The 22,832-nt window shown below is 50.6% G+C and overlaps 1 protein-coding gene across 3 annotated transcripts; it reads left to right on the top strand.

Annotated features, from left to right (window-relative positions):
- Positions 1-851: 851 nt before the first annotated feature.
- nup98 (nucleoporin 98 and 96 precursor) lies at positions 852-18,226 on the top strand. 3 transcript variants are annotated; one of them, XM_084698062.1, is made up of 36 exons: positions 852-1,043; positions 2,160-2,266; positions 2,403-2,498; positions 3,082-3,129; positions 3,564-3,749; positions 4,090-4,229; positions 4,355-4,462; positions 4,686-4,872; positions 4,960-5,132; positions 5,609-5,749; positions 5,862-5,994; positions 6,310-6,402; positions 6,508-6,651; positions 6,903-7,036; positions 7,162-7,349; positions 7,456-7,572; positions 7,658-7,844; positions 7,979-8,069; positions 8,170-8,283; positions 8,387-8,525; positions 8,686-8,863; positions 9,297-9,452; positions 10,500-10,736; positions 11,163-11,286; positions 11,763-12,010; positions 12,348-12,523; positions 12,705-12,934; positions 13,158-13,445; positions 13,956-14,113; positions 14,210-14,350; positions 14,453-14,607; positions 14,803-15,024; positions 15,606-15,847; positions 15,939-16,093; positions 16,564-16,675; positions 16,995-18,226. In XM_084698062.1, the coding sequence occupies exons 2-36, from the start codon at positions 2,188-2,190 to the stop codon at positions 17,240-17,242; spliced, it is 5,568 nt and encodes a 1,855-aa protein (XP_084554188.1). In that variant the 5' UTR covers positions 852-1,043; positions 2,160-2,187; the 3' UTR covers positions 17,243-18,226. The 3 variants fall into 3 exon arrangements, with proteins under 3 accessions (XP_084554188.1, XP_084554189.1, XP_084554190.1); XM_084698063.1 differs by having other exon boundaries at positions 2,157-2,266; XM_084698064.1 differs by lacking the exon at positions 3,082-3,129.
- The last annotated feature ends 4,606 nt before the right edge of the window (positions 18,227-22,832 follow it).

The following is a 22,832-nucleotide window of genomic DNA, read 5'->3' as shown; positions in this document are numbered from 1 at the left end:
AACAATTAGGCATTTGATAAGATTGACAAACTTCAAAAAATGTGTTTTTTTAAGGGCCCATTTTCAAGGGACCAGTGTCTGATGTTGGTTCAACACTCCTGGCTAAATGGAAGGAACTGTCAGACAAACATGAATTGGATAAAGTGGAGCAAAGAAGTAATACATTTATAAACATCAGAAGCCCATATTTACACTTAGTATTGCTAGTTCATGTATCCTTAGTATAGTTAGACCATATTTTTAAATGTAAGATTCCTATATGTTTAATGTATGCACCTTCTTGCCAAAGCAAATTCCTTGTCTGTGCAAACTTTCATGGCGAATAAATCCCTTTCTGATTCTGACATATCTGTGAAATCATGCAAATGTATAATATAATAAAGGAGGGACTTATCTGCTTTAATAGTCTCTTTGGTGTTCTTACTAATGTTGATGTGCTGCAAACTTGAAACAAAATGGTTGGCATTCATACTGTATCTAGACGCTGTGCACAGTAGTGCTGATTTCCATGAGTCTTCACCATTTCTGTAATCATTACGCAACAGTTCATTTAAGTCGATCATTCAGTTCCATTTAGAGGTTATTTTCTCTGTGTCTCTCTGTCAACATAATTTTGGGATACACGCTATTGTATTAATAACAACGGATAATTCCAACCGTCTGACCTAATAGTAGGGCTGCAAGTGCGTTACTCCTTGATGTAAATGTTAAAAGTTTGTTTGTGATTTTCTTGGAATAAATCGGTGGATTCATACTGTATTGATTCATGTAATGTCTGTGTCGTCTCTGGCCCGGGATCATTGAAACGAGTGAAGTAACTCAAAACTGTCTACGACGTGATGACGTTCATGGTCTTATCATCTCTTACCGCCACAGTTTCCCTCCGCGTTGTGCTTCGCATTAGCAACAATTAGCTTGCTAGGCATAGAAAAATCTCCCAACCCGATCGCACACCTGTGGGTAACTAGACAATATCACGAGCTTATTTTGGCTGTATTTTGAGTGAATCACAAGTCGAGTAATACGACGGCAAAACACTTACGGTGAGTGCTACTTTGGCAACTAGTAAATAAACAAGCTAGTGCCACTAGCGTAAGTTGGATAGCACTAGCTAACTTGCGTCAGAAAGCTAGAGCTAGCTAGCTAGGTATGTACTAGGCCCGGCGACAGATGAAATACTCATTTACTGGATTCCTCTAATTAAGTTAACGTTAGCCAGCTGTGGAGTTGTATACTTGTGCAAAATAATTTCCTGTATCTATCTATCAAGCTAGCTAACATTTTAACTTGGATCAAACTGCTTTCATGGTAGCTCAGTTGTAAATACAATATGACGACAGTCTACTAATACTAGCTAGCCTTTTACAGTACTTGCTAGGTAGCTAGGCTATCTACTAGTCTAGCTAGAGCTAGCAATATACTAAGAACATGAACAAGAACACTTCACACAGTTCGTAATGCATAGCTACAGTCAGGTTAGCAAGCCAATCAAAGTTATACATCGAGTTTTTGTTCCGTTCACTTCATATTGTTGACGTTTATTTGTAATATGACAACGATGTCAATTTAGCCAGACTGACAAGCTAGACAAATAGACTCGCCAATGCAAGAACTGTTATGAACTGTCCGAGAAATTGCGTGCTTGTTGGCTAGCTAGCTACACATGGTTTGGAATAAGGTTGGTTAGCTAGCTAACTATTGAGGTAAGTGGTCTTTCACATGCGAATTTAGCACCTTCTTCGATTTAGGTCAAATAAGGCAGATGTAGCACTATGTTAACCGGTCTAATCTGGCTCAATCTCGCTGGGCATTTAGCTATTTGAACACTACAGCAGGCTAGCTAGCTATCATAGGGATTTTAGTCATACGAGATACCCTTGCGCCCATGTTATATGAAGATTTAGTCAGTTTCGATTATTATGTTGTGGGTTAATGTACTTAATTAGTGAATTACTTATTGATATTGCTTAAACGTTTTGATGTCTCCGAGCTAGACTAGCTATGTTAACGAATAAAGTGTTTGGTAAACTAGCTTTGTTGAGCTAGTTAGTTTTCTGCTAGTGCAATCGTTTAATAAAAGGATTTCTAAGAATTATTTTATGACTGAATTGAAGTGAAGAAATGCTACGTTTGTTGTTTTCTCCATGTTTCTCAAGCAGACATATGCAGTCCAACTAGTTACAGAAGATGTTCAACAAGTCGTTTGGTGCTCCCTTCGGTGGAGGTACCGGTGGATTTGGGACTTCGTCTACCTTTGGTCAGCAAAGTAAGTTGCAACAAGGTTCCCAGTCTTTGAAAGCCTACATGTAGCTTACTATTAGCTTTCATTCATTTTTTATATATAATTTGCCTTGAAAGGCGGCTCTGAAGGGGATTTTGACATCCTGTTTCTTTTGTTGCAGATGCTGGTTTTGGGGCGGCTGGTGGTTTTGGTGCCTCTGCTTTTGGAGCAACGAACAACACAGGAGGGCTCTTTGGAGCAACACAGAATAAACCAGGTTTGCTCATCCCAGATATGTATGACATCCTCTCATTTCAACCAAAGAACTGATCACCTGTAATTTTGTGTTTATTGTTAACTACTGTTGGGGTGTTACTGAGAGGTTTTTCCTTGTGACTAGAAGGCCTTATTTGTGATTTTACATACACATTTACATATTTAGTTTTTATCACATATTATGACTGATGATCCACTGCTCTAGTACCCTGGCCAATTAGCAAGCAGAAGAAGCAGTGGGTCAGTAAAAGTGGATTTGATGTCTTACTTTGAATAACCACAAAGTTACTTAAATGTAAACCTTCATTGGTGTAATGTTTGCCTGACCGGAAGAAGCCAATGACTTGGGTCTCGATCTTTGTCACATGATGACTGTCAGGCTTTGTGTCACATACCATTAAATGACTAAATAGGCCTGCCAATCATCACGTTTGCACTGCCTGAACAGTGAACCTGCATGATCACACTGCCACTAACTGTAGAGTCTGAGGGTGAGTTCTGCTGTGCTCGTCGTCATGGTGATCTGTGGTGGTTGAATATATGTGTGTCTAACTCCACCCTGTAATGCTTTACTCTCTCAAAAGTGATGACAGCCAATCCACAACAAATCCACACTGGTGCAGGTAGAGGAGGTAAGCATGGCCTGCAGCGCACGCACAGAGCTGAACGGCTGTCACAGGTGGGCAGCCTGGGCTTATACAGTTCCTGTGTTGCTATGGAAAGAGGTGCAGAAGGGGTTTCACAGTAAGGTTCACTGAGGGAAGCCCGGTTCCAACATGGCCTCCACATGCACTGTGCTCTTAATGGAAGTGTGATCATGTAGACTGAGGACACTGTACGGCCCTCCTGAGAGCGCACAGAGAAGGATAGAAATCCAGACGCGCATGGCCTTGTAGAGGCAGGTTTTCTCTGGGGTTATTAAACTCAACAGCGTCTTCCAGAGTCCTGGGATTCGGGGCTTTTGAGGCTGTCAGAAAGGCGAGCGGAAGTGAGCGTACAGTATGTTAGCTTGAGGGATTGATGTTTTTGTGAGCTGACTTTTGTGGCGTTGGTGTGCCTCTCCCAGGTGGTCTATTTGGCTCCAGCACGTTCAGTCAGCCGGTGACATCGTCGACCAGTAGCGGGTTTGGCTTCGGTGCTGCCGGTGGTGCCACGTCCAGCTTGTTTGGCAGCGCCAACACGGGCGGAGGAGGTGGACTGTTCTCTCAGACGAGCAACGCCTTCGGGGCCGCCAAACCAGCCTCCTTTGGCAGTCAGTGGCATCATCTTATTTGACTTACTTGGTTTCCTGTTTAGTTTTGGAACGTTTGTTATTTAGGATTCTTTTCCTGCCTTAGAATTCTGAGATGTAATAATGCCGGTATTCTTTTGAGGAATTGTAGTGTTATGTTGTTGCCTAAAATGCCTCTGCAGAGCCATCTGCTTGAAACAGTTTGTTAAATAGAGGGTCATGGATCGATTGTTAATTATTTATTTTTTTACCAGTCTAATATAGAAGCCCAATGAACTACAGTAGGTACACAGTATATGCTGTACATATTTAGGAACGTTTAGTTTTGAAGGTGACATTGTACATATGACCTGTTTCCTAGCATTTGGCACCAGCACCGCCAGTGGTGGCTTGTTCGGCACCACCAACACCAACTCCAACCCCTTTGGAGCAGCAACAAGCTCCTTGTTTGGTAACACCGGCTTTGCCGCCACCCAGCCAGGCACAACCGTCAAGTTCAATGTAAGTTTGACCGTATTCAGAGTCCTTCAAAAAACCGGTGTTCACGTTATATTTTTGCGAGCCGTGAATTCATATTTCTGTACCTTCTGGGTCTCAATGAATCCCCTGCCTCCTGTCCTCTCCAGCCTCCAACAGGAAGTGACACCATGGTCAAAGGGGGGGTGACCACCAGTATCAACACCAAGCACCAGTGTATCACAGCCATGAAGGAATACGAGAACAAGTCTCTAGAGGTACGGCCTGGTAGCAGGGTTATCCCAAAAGTCTCACTTGCATGTCTGACATCACGTCCAATCTGTGTTTTGAAGGAAAGTATCAGAATCCTGTCTTCACACCTTTTGATAGCAAGTGGCTGGTATCTTTTGATGTTGACGGTTTTCGAAATGTGCCAGAACATCTTCTTAATGCCTGTGTGTGTCCGTGTGTGTGTGTGTGTGTGTGTGTGTGTGTGTGTAGGAGCTGAGGCTGGAGGACTACCAGGCAGGGAGGAAGGGTCCCACCACCCCGATGGCAAGCGGGGCAGGGGGGCTGTTCGGGGCGGCCGCAGCGACCCCTCCCAGCACGGCAGCTGGCTTGTTCGGCTCCACAGCCACCAACACAGGCTTCTCCTTCGGCCAGGCCAAGACCTCCACCTTCGGCCCCAGTGAGACCCCCCCCACCACACCCAGCCAGTCCAGGTGAATGCCTCTGTGCCGGTACACCCATGTGCTTAACGGTGTCTTGTCTTCAGGTACGGGAGGGTTCGCAGCCACCAGTCTGTTTGGCCAGACGCAGCAGCCCCAGCAACAACCTCAGCAGGCTGCCAGTCTGTTCAAGCCCTTCGGCCAGCCCACCGCCACCCCCAACACAGGCTTCTCCTTCGGTAACACCAGCACCATGGGCCAGCCCAACACTAGCAGCATGGTGAGCTATCACAGCCCATACACACACACAACTCTATCAGTGTTTTGTTATTTGGAACAACCAAAAATGTCATCATGTGATGAGGTTGTGTGGGTCAGCATGTGATGAGGTTGTGTGGGTCATCATGTGATGAGGTTGTGTGGGTCATCATGTGATGAGGTTGTGTGGGTCAGCATGTGATGAGGTTGTGTGGGTCATCATGTGATGAGGTTGTGTGGGTCATCATGTGATGAGGTTGTGTGGGTCATCATGTGATGAGGTTGTGTGGGTCATCATGTGATGAGGTTGTGTGGGTCATCATGTGATGAGGTTGTGTGGGTCAGCATGTGATGAGGTTGTGTGGGTCATCATGTGATGAGGTTGTGTGGGTCAGCATGTGATGAGGTTGTGTGGGTCAGCATGTGATGAGGTTGTGTGGGTCAGCATGTGATGAGGTTGTGTGGGTCAGCATGTGATGAGGTTGCCTCCTCCTCCAGGGGCTGTTTGGGAACACCGCAGCCTCCCAGGCGGGGGGGCTGTTTGGGAACACGGCTCAGACCAGCACTGCCACTGGCTTTGGGGCTGCCACCGGACTCTTCGGTCAACCCAACACCGGTTTCGGCAACGCCGGTGCACAGGTAAACCAGTCGTCCTCATGGCTGGAAAAGATCCTGTGTCAGGAAATGGACCAGCTGTCTCTTGTGTGGGTAGTAGTCACGCAGACTAACGTGTGTTCGCTTGTCTTGTCAGAACCTGTTTGGCAATAAGACGGCTGGTTTTGGCACCACCACCACCAGCGCCTCTTCCTTCGGGACAGGCACTGGTCTGTTTGGAAACAAGCCTGCCCTCACTCTGGGAACAGGGACAAACCCGTCCACCTTCGGTGAGTGTCCTACTCTCTCACCCCCCCCCGGATGTGTCCCTCTTGTTTTGCTCACCAGAGGACTGGTTTTTGCAGCACGTCCTGAAAGCGCTGCACTTGACGCCGGTTGCCCACCAGAGGGCAGTCTGGATTTTTCCAGGTTTAAGTGTTAAGTTGTCTGATTGACAACAACAACAGCCTGATCACTGATTTACACCCTGAAGTCATGTGAAACAGTAATTTAACTGTGAACCCCCCGCCCCACACACACACACACACAGATGAATCTGATGCATATGTAACATCATCATTTCGTTTTTCCTCCATGTGTTGAAGGTTTCGGAGCCAACCCTGCGACAGGAGGCCTGTTTGGGAACAAGGCTGCACCCGGCGGCCTGGGCGCGGGGCTGGGGACGGCCTTTGGAACCGGTAAGTACGGCTCAGGGAGCAGAGTCCAGTGGAGAGGACTAGCCTGTAGTCTGGGAGTGTGGCAACGATGCTAACGATGCTAACGCTGGTGCTCGTTGTCGCTAGCTGTGGGCGCGGGCCAGACCTCACTGTTCGGCAACACCCAGAACAAGCTGGGGGCCACGCTGGGCACGGTGGGGGGGTTCGGGGCCCCTGGGTTCAGCACGGGAGCCAGCACGCTGGGCTTTGGAGCTCCACAGCAGCCTGTCGGTAAGAACCCCTAGTCTGCCTGTGTGTTGTGTCCATAGTAAAGGGGGGGTGTTGTGTCCTTAGTAACACGGGGGTGATGTGTCCATAGTAACGGAGGGTGTTGTGTCCATAGTAACGGGGTGTTGTGTCCATAGTAACGGGGGTGTTGTGTCCATAGTAACAGGGGGGTGTTGTGTCCTTAGTAATGGGGATGTTGTGTCCATAGTAACGGGGTGTTGTATCCATAGTAACGGGGTGTGTTTTTCCCCCAGCGCTGACAGACCCCAACGCGGCCGCAGCCCAGCAGGCTGTGCTGCAACAGCAGATCAACGCTCTCACCTACTCCCCCTTCGGAGACTCGCCCCTCTTCAGGAACCCACTCTCTGACCCCAAGAAGAAGGAGGAGGTGAGGCGGGCGGGGGCAGTAGGCAGGGGTAACAGGCAGGGGCAGCCTGCAGTGAAAGTCCATTTCAGATATACTTGATGCAGCTTGAACACAGCCTTTTTCTTTTCTTACCTTGTCCCTGACAGCGTCTGAAACCGACCAATCCGGCTGCCCAGAAGGCTCTGACCACTCCCACTCACTACAAGCTGACCCCCCGGCCCGCCACACGCGTGCGCCCCAAAGCTCTGACATCATCCGGCTCCTCCAAGAACCAGCTGTTTGACGGGCTGGACGACGACGAGCCCTCGCTCACCAACGGAGCCTTCATGCCCAGGTACATCCAGGACATCACACCTGCTCTGCTCCTGCACAGGCTGAGCAGGAAGGCATGCTGTGGGGGGTGTGTGTTGGCTGATGGTGTGTGTGTGTGTGTGAGGCAGGAAGAGCATCAAGAAGCTGGTTCTGAAGAACCTGAACGGCAGCAGCCTGTACAGCAGCCCTGTCAGCAGAGAGGATGACCTGGCCTCCCCCTCCGAGTACCCTCACAACGGACTCAGGTCAGACAGAGATACACACACACACACACACACCTAAGTGCTTCTGCGGCAGCTCAGTGGGCTGACTGTGTCCTGCTACTGCCAGCCTGGAGGATGACGATGACGTGAGAGAGGTGGAGCCTGAAAGAGCGGACGACCCCGAGGTCACCAAGTTCTACACCAATCCCATCGCCAAGCCCGTCCCCCAGGGCCAGGCCAACCAATCCCTGCAGGACACCATCTCAGAGCTCAATGCCCATAGGCCAGGGGCCGCGGGGAGGAACGGCCTGGAGGTGAGTTTCCACGGTGACAGGAAATGGACAGGAAGTCTCCTTGGAGACAACAGAGAATGCACCTTGAGTAGTCCAGGAGATCTGGAGGTGTAGTCGTACAGATTCAGCTCCCTGATTGGTCCCTGTCCCTCCAGGTGAGCAGCGAGGACATCTCCCTGGGAGACGACTCCGTCCAGGAGGAAGGAGAGGAGGAGCCTGACTCCCAGCAGCCCGCCCACCCTGCAGGTCAGGCCCCGCCCCCGACACACCTCCTCTGACCTCCTCGTGACGTTATACACAGTTGAAGTCACTGTTTAACACGTGTGCCCCTTGTGGTGTCTCTCAGGGATTGTGCTGGGGAAGGTGGGGTACTATACCATCCCCTCCATGGACGAGCTGGCCAAGATGCTTGATGAGAGCGGGGAGTGTGTCGTGGAGAACTTTACCGTGGGCAGGAAAGGTACAGACCCCTCTCGTCTCATGTTGCTCTCCTGACGTCCAGAGAGAACCTTCCGGACCTGCCGAAAGCCTCTCTCACCTGGTCGCTGTGTGTCTGTCTGCAGGCTACGGCTCGGTGTTCTTCCCTGGACTGGTGAACATGACTGGGCTCAACCTGGACGAGATCGTCCACTTCAGACGCAAGGAGGTCATCATCTACCCAGATGACAAAAACAAGCCTCCGGAGGGGGAGGGGCTTAACAGGTGAGTGACATGCGTATGCTCCAATCCAGCACTGAGTCTATCCTCCCTGAGGCAGGAGGGATCCAGGGATCCACAGCTTCTTTACCGCATCCCTCCTTTTCCTCTTCCTCATGTCTTCTTCTTCTGTTACTCGTGTCTTCTTCTCTTCTTTTCCTCCCAGGCGTGCCGAGGTGACCCTGGATGGGGTGTGGCCTAACGACAAGACGAGCTGCACCCAGATTAAGAGCCCTGACAGGCTGTCAGGGATGAACTACGAGGGCCGGCTGGAGAACGCATCGCGCAGACAGGGAGCCCGCTTCCTGGAGTACCGTCCAGAGACCGGCTCCTGGGTGTTTGAGGTGGGCAAGCACACACACATTTACATTTAGTCATTTAGCAGACGCTCTTATCCAGAGCGACTTACAGTAAGTACAGGGGCATTCCCTTCACTTCACAGGGTGAAGTGCCTTGCCTAAGGACACAATGTCATTTGGCATGGTTGGGAATCGAACCAACAACGTTCTGATTAATAGCCCAACTCCCTAACCGCTCAGCCATCTGACCCCCACATACACACACACACACACACACACACAGTTCCTTTCTAATTCTAGTCTAGAGGATGCATTTAAAAAATCAAGTATTCTTACATTTGTCTTATATTGTATAATAAATGCAACCATTATATTATATTTGCTAATAGTGATTATAGAATAGATTCAATAGTAAATATCCATAATAGTTAAACTTCTATTTTATTTATTTATTTGACAATTCCTTCTCTCTCCACAGGTGGCGCACTTCTCCAAGTACGGCCTCCAGGACTCTGACGAGGATGACGAGCTTCCCGTCAAAGTGGACCCCAAGAAGCTGAAGACGGCGACCTCACTTCCTGCCAGCCTGAAGCAGCTTCCTCCATCCCAGCAACAGGTGGCGCCACAGGCTCAGGTAGACTGAGACGCCCAACTACACTGACCTGCACAGAGGAAGCTGTAACAGCAGAGTACACAACCTCACTGGTGTGAACCAGCGTGCGTGCGTGCGTGTGTGTTGGGCTCCTTCCTCTCTCACACACACACACACACACACGGAACAGAACAAGCCTAACACAACAGCGGATAATCTTTTTGTCCTTTTATTAAGTAGAAGAAATTCTATTCTTTATTTTTGTAATTGCATTGAAGGTTGCTGCAGGTGTCTAACCGGAGAGTCCGTTTTTTCTGTCCTGAACACACACATCTGAAAAAACGCAACCAAATCAACAGCAAAAAAAATATTTTTGAATGTAATATTTACATATGTACATTTTAAATATGTTTCAAGTGTGGTCATTGAGGTGGATAACTGATTAACTAGCTTAAATAAGTTGGATAAAATTAAATGTTTATTAGACATATGAATTGCTCACTATTTTTATGGTAGACCTGCATGTACTTATGTCGGCTATGTCATGTACCTGTTATTCTTCAGACAGAGGAGTTTCTTGTCTTTTGCAAACCTTTCCTAAATTGTCTGGATGAGGATTATTATATTGTGAGCGAAAGGTGATGCACTTTTTCCTGAACTTAGACTTGAGGATCAGAAGTCACCTCTGTTTATTAAGAGTTATATCGGTCATTAGTTATATTAAGAGTATACTCTGAGCTTTTCTGATGATTTTTAGGAAATATCTTTTATAACTTTCATGTATAACCTACTTACAATGAGGAGGCTTTGTGTGCAATACTTTGTATGTGATGTGAACGTGGTCAGAAATAAACGGATGCGATATGACTCCCCCCTCCCCAGGCTGGTCTGTCAACTGTGAAGGACTGGAGCAGGGCTCACATTGGGCTTATTCAGCCTGATCTCCACCTTCTGTGGTTTATACACACGCCTGATCTCCACCTTCTGTGGTTTATACACACACCTGCTCACCTCAGACAGGCATGGATCACTGACCCGTAACTGTGTTTCTATGCTGTTGCCTGTGTGCGTGTGTTTTCGGGAGATCAGACGGCCGCAGTGCTGGAGCTGATGAGCCGAGTGTCGGAAGTGGACAGCGACATGGCGGACATTACCCAGGATGCCCCTGGAGAGAGCGCTCTGGAGGAGGAAGAGCAGGAGGAGGGGGGTGTTCAGGGGGAGGAGGTCAGGGGTCGTCTGGGCGTGTGGACCCCTGCGGAGCAGGAACACCTGTCAGCTTCCAGTCAGATCGCCTCGTCTTTGGGGATCAACCCTCACACCCTGCAGGTAACACACACACACACCCTGCAGGTAGCGAACACACACACACCCTGCAGGTAGCGCGCACACACACACACACCCTGCAGGTAGCACACACACACACACCCTGCAGGTAGCACACACACACACACACACACACACACACACCCTGCAGGTAGCGAACACACACACACACACCCTGCAGGTAGCGAACACACACACACACACCCTGCAGGTAGCGAACACACACACACACCCTGCAGGTAGCACACACACACACACACACACCCTGCAGGTAGCGAACACACACCTTTCAGGTAGCGAACACACACACACACACACTCTGCAGGTAGCACACACACACCCTGCAGGTAGCACATTTACACACACACACACACACAGATTCCTGTGTGGTACTTGACGGCAGTGTTGCTGGTGTGCGTTTCCTCCCAGATCATGAAGGCTTCTCTGTTTGCTGAGGATGATGATGGGGACCTGTTCCATGAGCAGGCAGGGAGGAAGAGTGCCCTGGACTCCCCTCGTATCCTGGTGCCTGGGGCCCAGGGCAGACCCTCGAGTACGTGACCCCAGAGAGGGCTTTGATTTTCCCTTTCTGGGATTGAACTTGTACATAAACCCTTATGCTTCCTGCACATGTACAAGACTGTGCAACAGTTGTATACACCCACTAGTTTTTAGATGAATACTGTTGTAATAATATTTCTTTTATCTTCGGTATGTGCAACAGAATAAAAGTGCAATGATTTTATTTTAGTCTGAACATTTCATTATTTCTTAAAAGTATTTGTGTGTTGATATATTTTTTTAAACATTTCTGCCTAGCTTGGACTGTAGTACAGTACTGTGTGTATACATCTATATACACACAGTACTGTGTGTATACATCTATATACACACAGTACTGTGTGTATACATCTATATACACACAGTACTGTGTGTATACATCTATATACACACAGTACTGTGTGTATACATCTATATACACACAGTACTGATGTGTGTTCCTGTCGTGTGGGTCTCTCTCCCTTACAGTCGGAGGTCTTCTCCAGACTCGCTTCAGCACCTCTCTGTTCTCCCAGCTGCCCGACCTGGCCCCTGGAGGAGGGCTCCCTCAGAAGGTGTCCCGGGGCGGCCCCGAGGCCTCCCGTCTGGCCCCCTGGCCCCCCCTGGGGCCCTCCTTCCTGCTGCCCTCCCCCGCCCCTGAGACCCCCGTCAGGACCGTGGGGGCCCGGAGGCTGGGGGGGCCCGTGGCCTCGGAAAACTCCGTCACTCTGGGCAAGGTCAGTCCTGTTGTCACCTGGAGAAACGTTCTGACTACACACAGTACGTCTCAGTCATATGAGAGGAGACAGGGGTATCAGAGATGGTTTGGCCCTCCACTTCCTCACGTATACATCACGTTTTTCATGAGCTGGGACAGGAGAGCCTCTGCTGTGTTCAGGAGCAGTGAAGCTGTGTTCAGGAGTAGGGAAGCTTTGTTCAGGAGCAGTGAAGCTGTGTTCAGGATCAGTGAAGCTGTGTTCAGGATCAGTGAAGCTGTGTTCAGGATCAGTGAAGCTGTGTTCAGGATCAGTGAAGCTGTGTTCAGGATCAGTGAAGCTGTGTTCCTTTCCCCAGGGCCGCCTGCTGATGGATGCGGCGCTGTTTGCCGGCCGCTCGTTCCGCGTGGGCTGGGGCCCCGGCTGGACTCTGGCCCACTGTGGAGACCGGCTGGGCGGGGCCCGCGACCTGGCCCCCCCGGGGGAGGGGGCTGGAGGGTTTGGGTTCCTGCCCAAACCTGCCAGGAGCAAGAAGTATGCATGCACTCTGAGACTGGAGACACAAACACGTATACACACACACTCTCAAAGGCCTGAGGTGCTGAGTTCTTAATTGCTCTTAATTGATATTCTTTCACTTTTTCCCCTGCTCTCTCTCCTCCCCCCACCCTCCCCCTCTCTCCATCTCCTGTCTCTGTGGTGTGTCTCCTCCCAGGTTGTCAGACAGCCCCTTCAAGGTGGTGCTGGAGCAGGTTGTTGCTGTGGAGCCGGGGGCCGGTGACAGCCAGCAGGTGTACCAGCGCCCCCTGGAGATTTGCCTGAAGCACTGCAGCATCTCCACAGACGAGGCCTGCCCCTTGGTCCAGCCCCAGGCAGGGGTGGCCGCGCTGCATGAGTACGCTGCCTGGATCACAGAGCTCCAGCAGGGGGCGGAGGCCGGCGACGGTAGGACACACTCCACACATGTACACAGACATACATATACATGCACCACCCACACCCCCACACATGTTTGCACAAACTGCCTCCCTATCTGCCTCTCTCTCTCTCACCCTCCCTATCTGCCTCTCTCTCTCTCACCCTCCCTCTCTGCCTCGCTCTCTCTCACCCTCCCTTCCTCCCCCTGCCTGTCAAAGTGCACTAAGCTGTACCTGCTCTTTCCCTGTAGCTGTGCTGGACCACTGGGAGCAGGTGTGGACCTTGTGTGAGGCTCTGTGGGGGCGGCTGGCCTCCCCAGACACAGAGGCTGAGGCCGAGGTCGAGGCCGGGGGCGGGTCCCAGTACGAGCAGCAGCTGGAGAGGAGGCGGGGCTTCTCAGCCTGGCTGTCTCGCAGCGCCGCCCCTGCCATCGAACAGGAAGTGGGGCGGAGCCAGAAGGGGAGTCATGTGGAGGCCATCTTCAGCTACCTGACGGGGAAGAGAGTCAGCGAGGCCTGCAGGCTGGCCCAGGAGAGCGGTGAGGGGGGGAGGGACGAGAGTCAGCGAGGCCTGCAGGCTGGCCCAGGAGAGCGGTGAGGGGGGAGGGAAGAGGCCTGCAGGCTGGCCCAGGAGAGCGGTGAGGGGGGAGGGAAGAGGCCTGCAGGCTGGCCCAGGAGAGCGGTGAGGGGGGAGGGAAGAGGCCTGCAGGCTGGCCCAGGAGAGCGGTGAGGGACGAGAGACGAGAGTCAGCGAGGCCTGCAGGCTGGCCCAGGAGAGCGGTGAGGGGGGGAGGGACGAGAGTCAGCGAGGCCTGCAGGCTGGCCCAGGAGAGCGGTGAGGGGGGGAGGGAAGAGGGGAGGGGGCTGGGTCAGGATGAAGAGAACAAGAATTTGAAAGGAGAATGTGGACTGTACGCTAACGTGTGTGTGTCTCTCTCTGTGTGTGTGTGTGTCTCTCTCTGTGTGTCTGTGTGTGTGTCTCTGTGTGTCTCTCTGTGTGTCTGTGTGTCTGTGTGTGTGTCTCTCTGTGTGTGTGTGTGCGTGAGCAGGGGACCACCGCCTCGCCCTGCTGCTGTCCCAGGCCGTGGGCTCTCAGGGCTGCAGGGAGCTGCTGGCGCTGCAGCTGGCCGACTGGAACAGGATGCAGACAGACTCCTTCCTGCAGGAGGACAGGCTGCGCATCTTCACCCTGCTCGCAGGCAAACCTGTACGCACTCCTGTGTGTGTGTGTGTGTGTGTCAACAGTCAGGTGTTTAGCAAGACTGAGGCCTCGCTCACTGTGTGTGTGTGTGTGTGTGTGCAGGTGTGGGAGTCGACAGACTGCGTGGTGAACGTGTGTTCACAGCTGGACTGGAGACGCTGCGTGGCGGTGCATCTGTGGTACATGCTGCCGCCCACTGCCTCCATCGCCGACGCCCTCGCCAAGTACCAGGACGCCTTCCAGGTAAGGTCTTCCTGCTCGCCCTCGCACAGCGCTCATCTAAGACCCCCCACCGCCCCTGTCTGACCACGTTCTGACCCCGGTCTGACCCTGTCTCCTCCTCAGGGCTCTGACGCAGGTCCCAGGTACGCCTGCGCACCCCTGCCCCCTTATATCGACCAATCAGAACAGCCTGAAATGGAGGAAGAGGAGGAGGAGGGAGGGGTCAAGAGGCCACTGTACGACATCTGCTTCCACCTGCTGAAGCTCTACAGCAACAGGTACCTCCGTCTACACGGTACACTACACAGACTTTCATTTTGAAAGGTTGCTTTTAAATGAACCTTACAGGGCGCCAACCATGTGAGCCTACCATGTAGTTTGAGGCCTTACAGCAGCGGCCAGGGTTTGAATCCAGCCTGGGCCCTTTACTGCATGCCTTCCCTGTCCCATCCTCCTCCCCCCCCCCCCGACAGACACTACAGCCTGCAGCAGCTGCTGGACCCTCTGACAGTGAGCTGGCGTCGTCTGGACTACCGCCTGAGCTGGCATCTGTGGGGGGTCCTGCAGGCGCTGCGCTACAGCCACCTGGGGCCAGCACCGCAGGGCCTGCTGCACGCCAGCTACGCCGCCCAGCTGGAGGCTGCAGGGATGTGGGACATGGCCGTGTTCGTGCTGCTGCACATCCCCCAGCACGCGTACGTACCGCACGCCTTCTGTCTGGGGGGAGGGGGAGGGGGAGGGGGGGGGGGGTTACACCACACAGCATCAATATTCTTAGCCTCCAAAAACGTTGTTGGTCTTCAGTCCAGAGAGAGGGGTGGGGGTGGGGGTGGGGGTGGGGGTGGGGGTGGGGGTGGGTGTAGGGGGTGTGTGTGTGTGTGTGTGTGTGTGTGTGTGTGTGTGTGTGTGTGTGTGTGTGTGTGTGTGTGTGTGTGTGTGTGTGTGTGTGTGTGTGTGTGTGTGTGTGTGTGTGTGTGTGTGTGTGTGTGTGGGTGTGTGGGTGGGGGTGTGTGTGGGGGTGTGTGTGGGGGTGTGTGTGGGGGTGTGTGTGGGGGTGTGTGTGGGGGTGTGTGTGTGTGGGTGTGTGGGTGTGTGGGTGTGTGGGTGTGTGGGTGTGTGGGTGTGTGTGGGGGTGTGTGGGTGTGTGTGTGGGTGTGTGGGTGTGTGGGTGTGTGTGGGTGTGTGGGTGTGTGGGTGTGTGTGTGGGTGTGGGTGGGTGTGTGGGTGTGTGGGTGTGGGTGGTCCTGCTCCGGTCCTGAGGCTGTGTGTGTTCCAGGCTGCGTGAGCGAGCTGTGAGGGAGATGCTGCAGCTGCACTGCCCCCTGCTGGAGACGGAGGAGTCGAGCAGGAAGGAACGCTTCCTGACGGAGCGCCTGATGGTTCCGGAACAGTGGCTCCACCAGGCCAAGGCCACGCGCGCCCGCAGTCACGCCGACCACCACAGGGAGGCGCTGCACCTATACAGGGCCGGACACTGGAACCAGTGTCACAGGCTGGTCATCCAGCACCTGGCCTCAGGTAGGGGACACACACAGGTAGAGTACATACACACCTGTGTATACACACACCTGCATACACATCCTCATATGACTTGGTGTGTGTGTGTCAGACTGTATCATCAACGAGAACCACGACTACCTGCTGGAGTTCCTGGAGGGTCTGGCTGTCCCTGAGCGCAGTGCGGTCATCCAGGACTGGGACACGGCCGGCAGGGTGTACCTGCAGTACATCCAGGTCATCCACACCCTGCACACCATCCAGCAGGTAGAGGGGGAGAGGGGTGAGAAAGAGGTGTGTGTGTGCGTGCGTGCGTGCGTGCGTGAAGCTATGAATCTCACTGTGAGTCTTAGTGTCAGCTACACAGCGGTGACCCTCTCTAGGAATATCCCCAGTTAAAAACTGACAGATCTCTGCTCCTGACTGGTGTTTAGATGTCGTCATGTAAAGTGCAGCTCTAATCCCGTGGTAATCTGTGTCTGAGTGCTCTGCTGATGGGACGGTGCTGGCTGTAATCTGAGCCCTGTGTGTGTGTGTGTGTGTGTGTGTGTGTGTGTGTGTGTGTGTGTGTGTGTGTGTGTGTGTGTGTGTGTGTGTGTGTACATGCTTGTCAGTGTGTGGACTTGCCACACATCTCCAAACTTCACTCTGTAAATAGACTTGGCTGTTTACAACAGCTCAGTTTGTTTGAAAGATGGAATAGCCAACTGTGGTCTCACGTGTGTGTGTGTGTCCAGATGGACAGCGCAGGGTACGATCTGGAGCGGCTCCACACAGAAGTGACGTCACTGTGCAGCAGGATAGAGCTGCTCCCTTGTTGCACCGCCAAAGACCGCCTCGCCCAATCAGGTTTGTCTTACGCTGCACCACCAAAACAAGCCCCTTAACTACCCACACGCTGCAAACTGCCAACCCGTAGTCAGGTGGCTGAGCGGTTAGGGAATTGGGCTAGTAATCTGAAGGTTGCTAGTTTTGTTTCCCGGCTGTGCCAAATGACGTTGTGTCCTTGGGTTAAGGCACTTCACCCTACTTGCCTCGGGGGAATGTCCCTGTACTTACTGTAAGTCGCTCTGGATAAGAGCGTCTGCTAAATGTGAATGTGAACTAGGATTCCTGTTTGTGTGTGTGTGTGTGTGGCCCTTACCTCCGTGTCCTTGTGGTCTTCCAGAGATGGCGAAGCGCGTGGCCAACATCCTGAGGGTGGTCCTTAGTCTGCACCCGGGCACTGAGGGGGGATCCGAACCCGGGGCCCTCCCCCTGGCCTCCCACATAGACCGCCTGCCCATGCCAGAGGACTACGCCCTGGAAGAGCTCCGTGGTCTCACCCAATCATACCTTAGGCAGATCATCGTCAGCCTATTAGCAACCGCCACGCCCAAAACCTCTGTACCTATGGCAACCGAAAAAGGATTGTAAGAAGCCAGGTGGAGATGGGGACTGTCTAGCAGGACTGGCAGGTGATTGGCTGTTGGTGCGCACGAACCCACGTCGTTTGAAACTTTGAAGAAAAGACACCAGATAAAGTCCTCAATTCCTGTATGTTTGCGAAGTGTGTTACTTCAGGAGGGTTTGGTTTGACCATTATGTTTTGTATAGCTTTTTTGTACTTTGACAAGGTGTGTGTGTGCGTGCGTGCGTGTACGTGTGAGAGAGAGATTCAGTCTAAATATTAACGTTTGTCCTGCTTGACTTGCTTGGTAAGACCATCTGACCATTTTAAAGAGACATGTCGAAACATCACGCTCTAACATCCATCACAGAAGTATGCCCTTTTTTGTTCAAGTTTGAATCTGACAGGAAGGGTCAGAAGGTAGGCAGACGGCATTCCATGGACTGGTGGAGGGGGCGTGGTCTGGTTGAGGGGGGCGTGATCTAACAGAGGAACCGCCGTTTAGTCTTCTAATCTTGTACAAATGCTTGACCCAATTTTGAATACCAGAGGATATCTAGATAAAATGTAAAATGAGAAGGGATATCTCTATTTTTGTAGTTCTTTTTTTATTTAGTCTGCCTGTAAATCAGGTGTACATGCAGAGTTCTGGAGAGATGGAACAGAACACACTTGATTATATTTCGATAGAAATATTGAATATTTCTCTTGGTACCTAAGTGCAAATGTTTCACTTTGGTTCTTTCTCCCAGACACCCCAATGATATTATTGTTTAAGGATTCTGCTTCTGTGAATCATCTTGCATCAACACAGTCTCGATTTATTTTCAACATCATTGTGAGGAAGGGATATAGTTTTGTGTGCAGCAGACCCAGTATGTGCTTTGCGCAATACTGACGCTTCCCTCGCGCTCAGTGCCTTTCCCGGTGAGAGTATCCGCGCGCTGTGCATGTTTGTGATGAGTATAATGATGATTCAGTTTTTAACAATAAAGTTTGAAGCCGGTTCATTGTCAGTGTCATGTTTCTCATTTACAACCGCACCTACCTACCGGAGAAAAACGTTATGTTTGAGGTATTGTTTTCAGACAGGCAACACTGTTCTCTTCAATTATTTAGCTTTCCCGGCCTTCCTCACCTATGCATAGTTAAATTATGTAGCCATAAGGATGTGTCGCAGTAACTCATCCCTTGTTGTAGCCAAAAGCAAAGGATTATCTTCGCACCTGTAATCGTACGCTTCCCCTAATAAGAACCTATCAATCACAACTGCTCTGCTTTCTGTTACAACAGGATAGCATTCGGAGTGTCGAATTTTGACAGTTTGCCTTCATATGGTATGCGTAGTGTACGTGAACTCGTGGAGAGTGCGCGACTAGCCACATTGTGCGCCCCGCTCTTTGGTGCCACACGCGCTTCACCCATTACCGTTTCTACACTCCACTGACTGACTCGCATCAGCAGCACTGCATGCGTAGCTCTCAGCGCGGCGCGTTTCATCCCCTGATGCGGCAAACAGTCCCGTAATCTCTCAGGGACAAAGTCTCCGGTTTACACGATGGAGCTATGGAACGTTATGGGTGCATCGCTGTTTCTTCTCGGAATAAGTTTTCCTCCGGGTAAGTGCGTTTTGCTATGCTGCTTGACTTGACGAGAAGTCAATAACTCAGGCAGCGTTCAATATGCTGCTTGTAACTTAAGAGACTGTTAAGGTCTCCCCATAGACTGTTTAATTCAGGTTTCACGAAATATACCTTTTTAAATCAGGTATGCGTAACTTTTGTGTTTTGACAAATCCTCCATTCTATTGTGTGACAGGCGGCGTCCACATTGTGTACTTGTTTTTTAACGGGGTGATGAGCACAGGCCCCTGCTGCGGTGGTCCCGTTGAAACCGAGCTAGCTTGGTTAGACGCATCTGTGTGCTGCCTGTATCCCCAAAAGCCTTCCCGCTGTTTCTTCAAGATGTAAAAATGTGACTACCTGATAGCTGTTCTCATGGCAAGCTGTTCCACCGTCTCATCTCTCTACATCAACCCCTCCTAATTCCCCCCATCTGGGGATCCGACACACAGAGTGTGTTCGGACAGAACCACATTAGTTGAGGGAACACACACACACACACACAATCAGATTTCTTTCATGCAGGACATTTTGCAGGAGTTCACCTTGTCATCCATGTGATTAGACTGTCATCTTACACTGATGTTATTGATGACCTTTGACCCTGGAGAGACTACAGGGGCTGAGAGGAAGACGAGGAAAAAAAACAGCTGGGATGAAAGGAAGCATGAACTGAGAGAGAGAGAAAGCAGAGAGGGAGGGAAACAGGTCAAGTCTAGTCTAATCTATTTCTATAGCACTATACTATATTGTTCATGTGGTTTTAATGGAGCACTAATGAACAGTCCCAGAGCCAGGATATAAGCTGATGTAAATCCCGTTTCTCTGAAGTAGAGAGAGGGAAAGGAGGCTGAGGTAACAGAGTGCTGTGTCCTTGTTTAAACATACCGACATCCCTCGGACTGTGTGAGTGGAGGAGAGATTGAGCAGTACATGTTCAACTGCAGGAGAGAGATTGAGCAGTACATGTTAGACTGCAGAAGAGAGATTGAGCAGTACATGTTCAACTGCAGGAGAGAGATTGAGCAGTACATGTTAGACTGCAGAAGAGAGATTGAGCAGTACACGTTCAACTGCAGAAGAGAGATTGAGCAGTACATGTCAGATTGCAGAAGAGAGATTGAGCAGTACATGTTAGACTGCAGAAGAGAGATTGAGCAGTACGTGTTCAACTGCAGAAGAGAGATTGAGCAGTACATGTTCGACTGCAGGAGAGAGATTGAGCAGTACATGTTAGACTGCAGAAGAGAGATTGAGCAGTACATGTTCAACTGCAGAAGAGAGATTGAGCAGTACATGTTCAACTGCAGAAGAGAGATTGAGCAGTACACGTTCAACTGCAGAAGAGAGATTGAGCAGTACATGTTCAACTGCAGAAGAGAGATTGAGCAGTACATGTTCAACTGCAGAAGAGAGATTGAGCAGTACACGTTCAACTGCAGAAGAGAGATTGAGCAGTACATGTTCGACTGCAGAAGAGAGATTGAGCAGTACACGTTCAACTGCAGAAGAGAGATTGAGCAGTACACGTTCAACTGCAGAAGAGAGATTGAGCAGTACACGTTCGACTGCAGAAGAGAGATTGAGCAGTACATGTTCGACTGCAGAAGAGAGATTGAGCAGTACATGTTCGACTGCAGAAGAGAGATTGAGCAGTACATGTTCAACTGCAGAAGAGAGATTGAGCAGTACACGTTCAACTGCAGAAGAGAGATTGAGCAGTACATGTTCGACTGCAGAAGAGAGATTGAGCAGTACGCGTTCAACTGCAGAAGAAAGATTGAGCAGTACACGTTCGACTGCAGAAGAGAGATTGAGCAGTACACGTTCAACTGCAGAAGAGAGATTGAGCAGTACACGTTCGACTGCAGAAGAGAGATTGAGCAGTACACGTTCAACTGCAGAAGAGAGATTGAGCAGTACACGTTCGACTGCAGAAGAGAGATTGAGCAGTACATGTTCAACTGCAGAAGAGAGATTGAGCAGTACATGTTCGACTGCAGAAGAGAGATTGAGCAGTACATGTTAGACTGCAGAAGAGAGATTGAGCAGTACATGTTCGACTGCAGAAGAGAGATTGAGCAGTACATGTTCGACTGCAGAAGAGAGATTGAGCAGTACATGTTAGACTGCAGAAGAGAGATTGAGCAGTACATGTTAGACTGCAGAAGAGAGATTGAGCAGTACATGTTCGACTGCAGAAGAGAGATTGAGCAGTACATGTTCGACTGCAGAAGAGAGATTGAGCAGTACATGTTAGACTGCAGAAGAGAGATTGAGCAGTACATGTTAGACTGCAGAAGAGAGATTGAGCAGTACATGTTAGACTGCAGAAGAGAGATTGAGCAGTACATGTTCAACTGCAGAAGAGAGATTGAGCAGTACATCTTCGACTGCAAAAGAGAGATTGAGCAGTACATGTTAGACTGCAGAAGAGAGATTGAGCAGTACATGTTAGACTGCAGAAGAGAGATTGAGCAGTACATGTCAGATTGCAGTTGTGGTTGGATTATCTCCATCGTCAGACCGACAGACTACAAGGGTCATACTCTCGCTTGAAGCACTATGGGATTGTCTGTTGTAATCCACACAGCCTTTAAAATACCGCCCCCCTCCATCCCCTCCATGAATTAATTATTTATATAACACACACTCTCTTACACGCACACACACACTCTCACACACACCAATCCTTTAGTTGTCCACCCTGCGGTGTGTTTGTTAAACGTTGACATGTGTGAGTGCGAGGGGAGTGTTCCCTCTTGTCCTGGGCAGCGGGGGGGCGGGGGGGGAAGGGGGGGGGGGGCAGTAAGAGCCAGCTGGCGTCTTCAGGCCCTTCCAGGCCCATCAGCCAGGCCTCTCCTCCAGATTAATGCTGAGGGGGAAAACGCTGACTACACACACCTTCATGCCCCTTCAGACACTCTAAACAACATGAGGGAAGTAGCTCTCAAGCAGGGTGTGGGGTCGAAGAACAGGATTCAGAGTCACGGCTGGATAACAGCTTGATGGCTGCGGCACACCGGATTTGGACTAGGAGAATCGGTTGGGCGTGCACTGACCGACACACACTCACACACACTCACACACACTCACACACACTCACACACACTCACACACACTCTCACAGACACACACTCACTCACACGCACACACATTCTCTCTCACACACACACCTTAAGGGCTGTCGTTTGTCAGTTTTATATGTGCAGGTGTAAATCTTTCGGTCTAATGCCTCGGTGTCTCTAGGCAGACCTGCTAAAAGGGATGCTACTGTTTTTATCAGCCCACAGAGCAGGCGGGTGACAGAGTCATAAAGTAAACCTGATACATAGTACGCTGGGCCCCGGGACAGGAAGGTAAACACCCTCACTTTCTTCATGATCTGAACAGCAATTTACACGTGAGCTGCTAGTTGGGTTGAAACAAAGTTCTCTAGACCTAAGGCTTTCCATCTCCTTCACTGTTCCTAATTACCTTTTATCTTATCGCTCTCTTTCTCTCACTGTCCTCCCTCTGCTAGCTCCCTTGTCTCTCTCTTCTGTGCGTTTGATAATTACCTTCAGCTGCCTGTCCCTCTTCTGCTCTGCTAGTCTTTCTGCAGTCACTCCTAGCCCTCCCTCCCTCCCACCAACTCTACCTCACCTCTGTCGGGCCCAGCGCACCTCCCTCACTTTATCCCACGTCTAGAGACAAAACTAGAACGCAAATTAAGATTACCGTTATCGAAAAATAAACGGTTAATTAGATAGAACGTTTCCGAGGCAACAAGGATATGTTTGCATTCTCGTGGAGACGGAGGAGACTGAGAAGTCCAGGCGCGTGGATCCCACCGGAGGATTTACTTCTCAGAGAGGACGTTGTCTGATTAGTTAACAGGTCAAGGTGAATTTTAGGTTAATTGAGCTGGGACAATGTGTTTTTATTTTGTCTTCCTGTCGGGAATTCCGAGTGCAGGTCAAAATCTGGAGCTGTTGAATGGAGACAAACATTG

This window comes from Hypomesus nipponensis, chromosome 5, assembly GCF_054491055.1.
Source record: "Hypomesus nipponensis isolate SF chromosome 5, ASM5449105v1, whole genome shotgun sequence".
Lineage (NCBI taxonomy): Eukaryota > Metazoa > Chordata > Actinopteri > Osmeriformes > Osmeridae > Hypomesus > Hypomesus nipponensis.
This window is presented reverse-complemented; position numbering and strand designations above follow the sequence as displayed.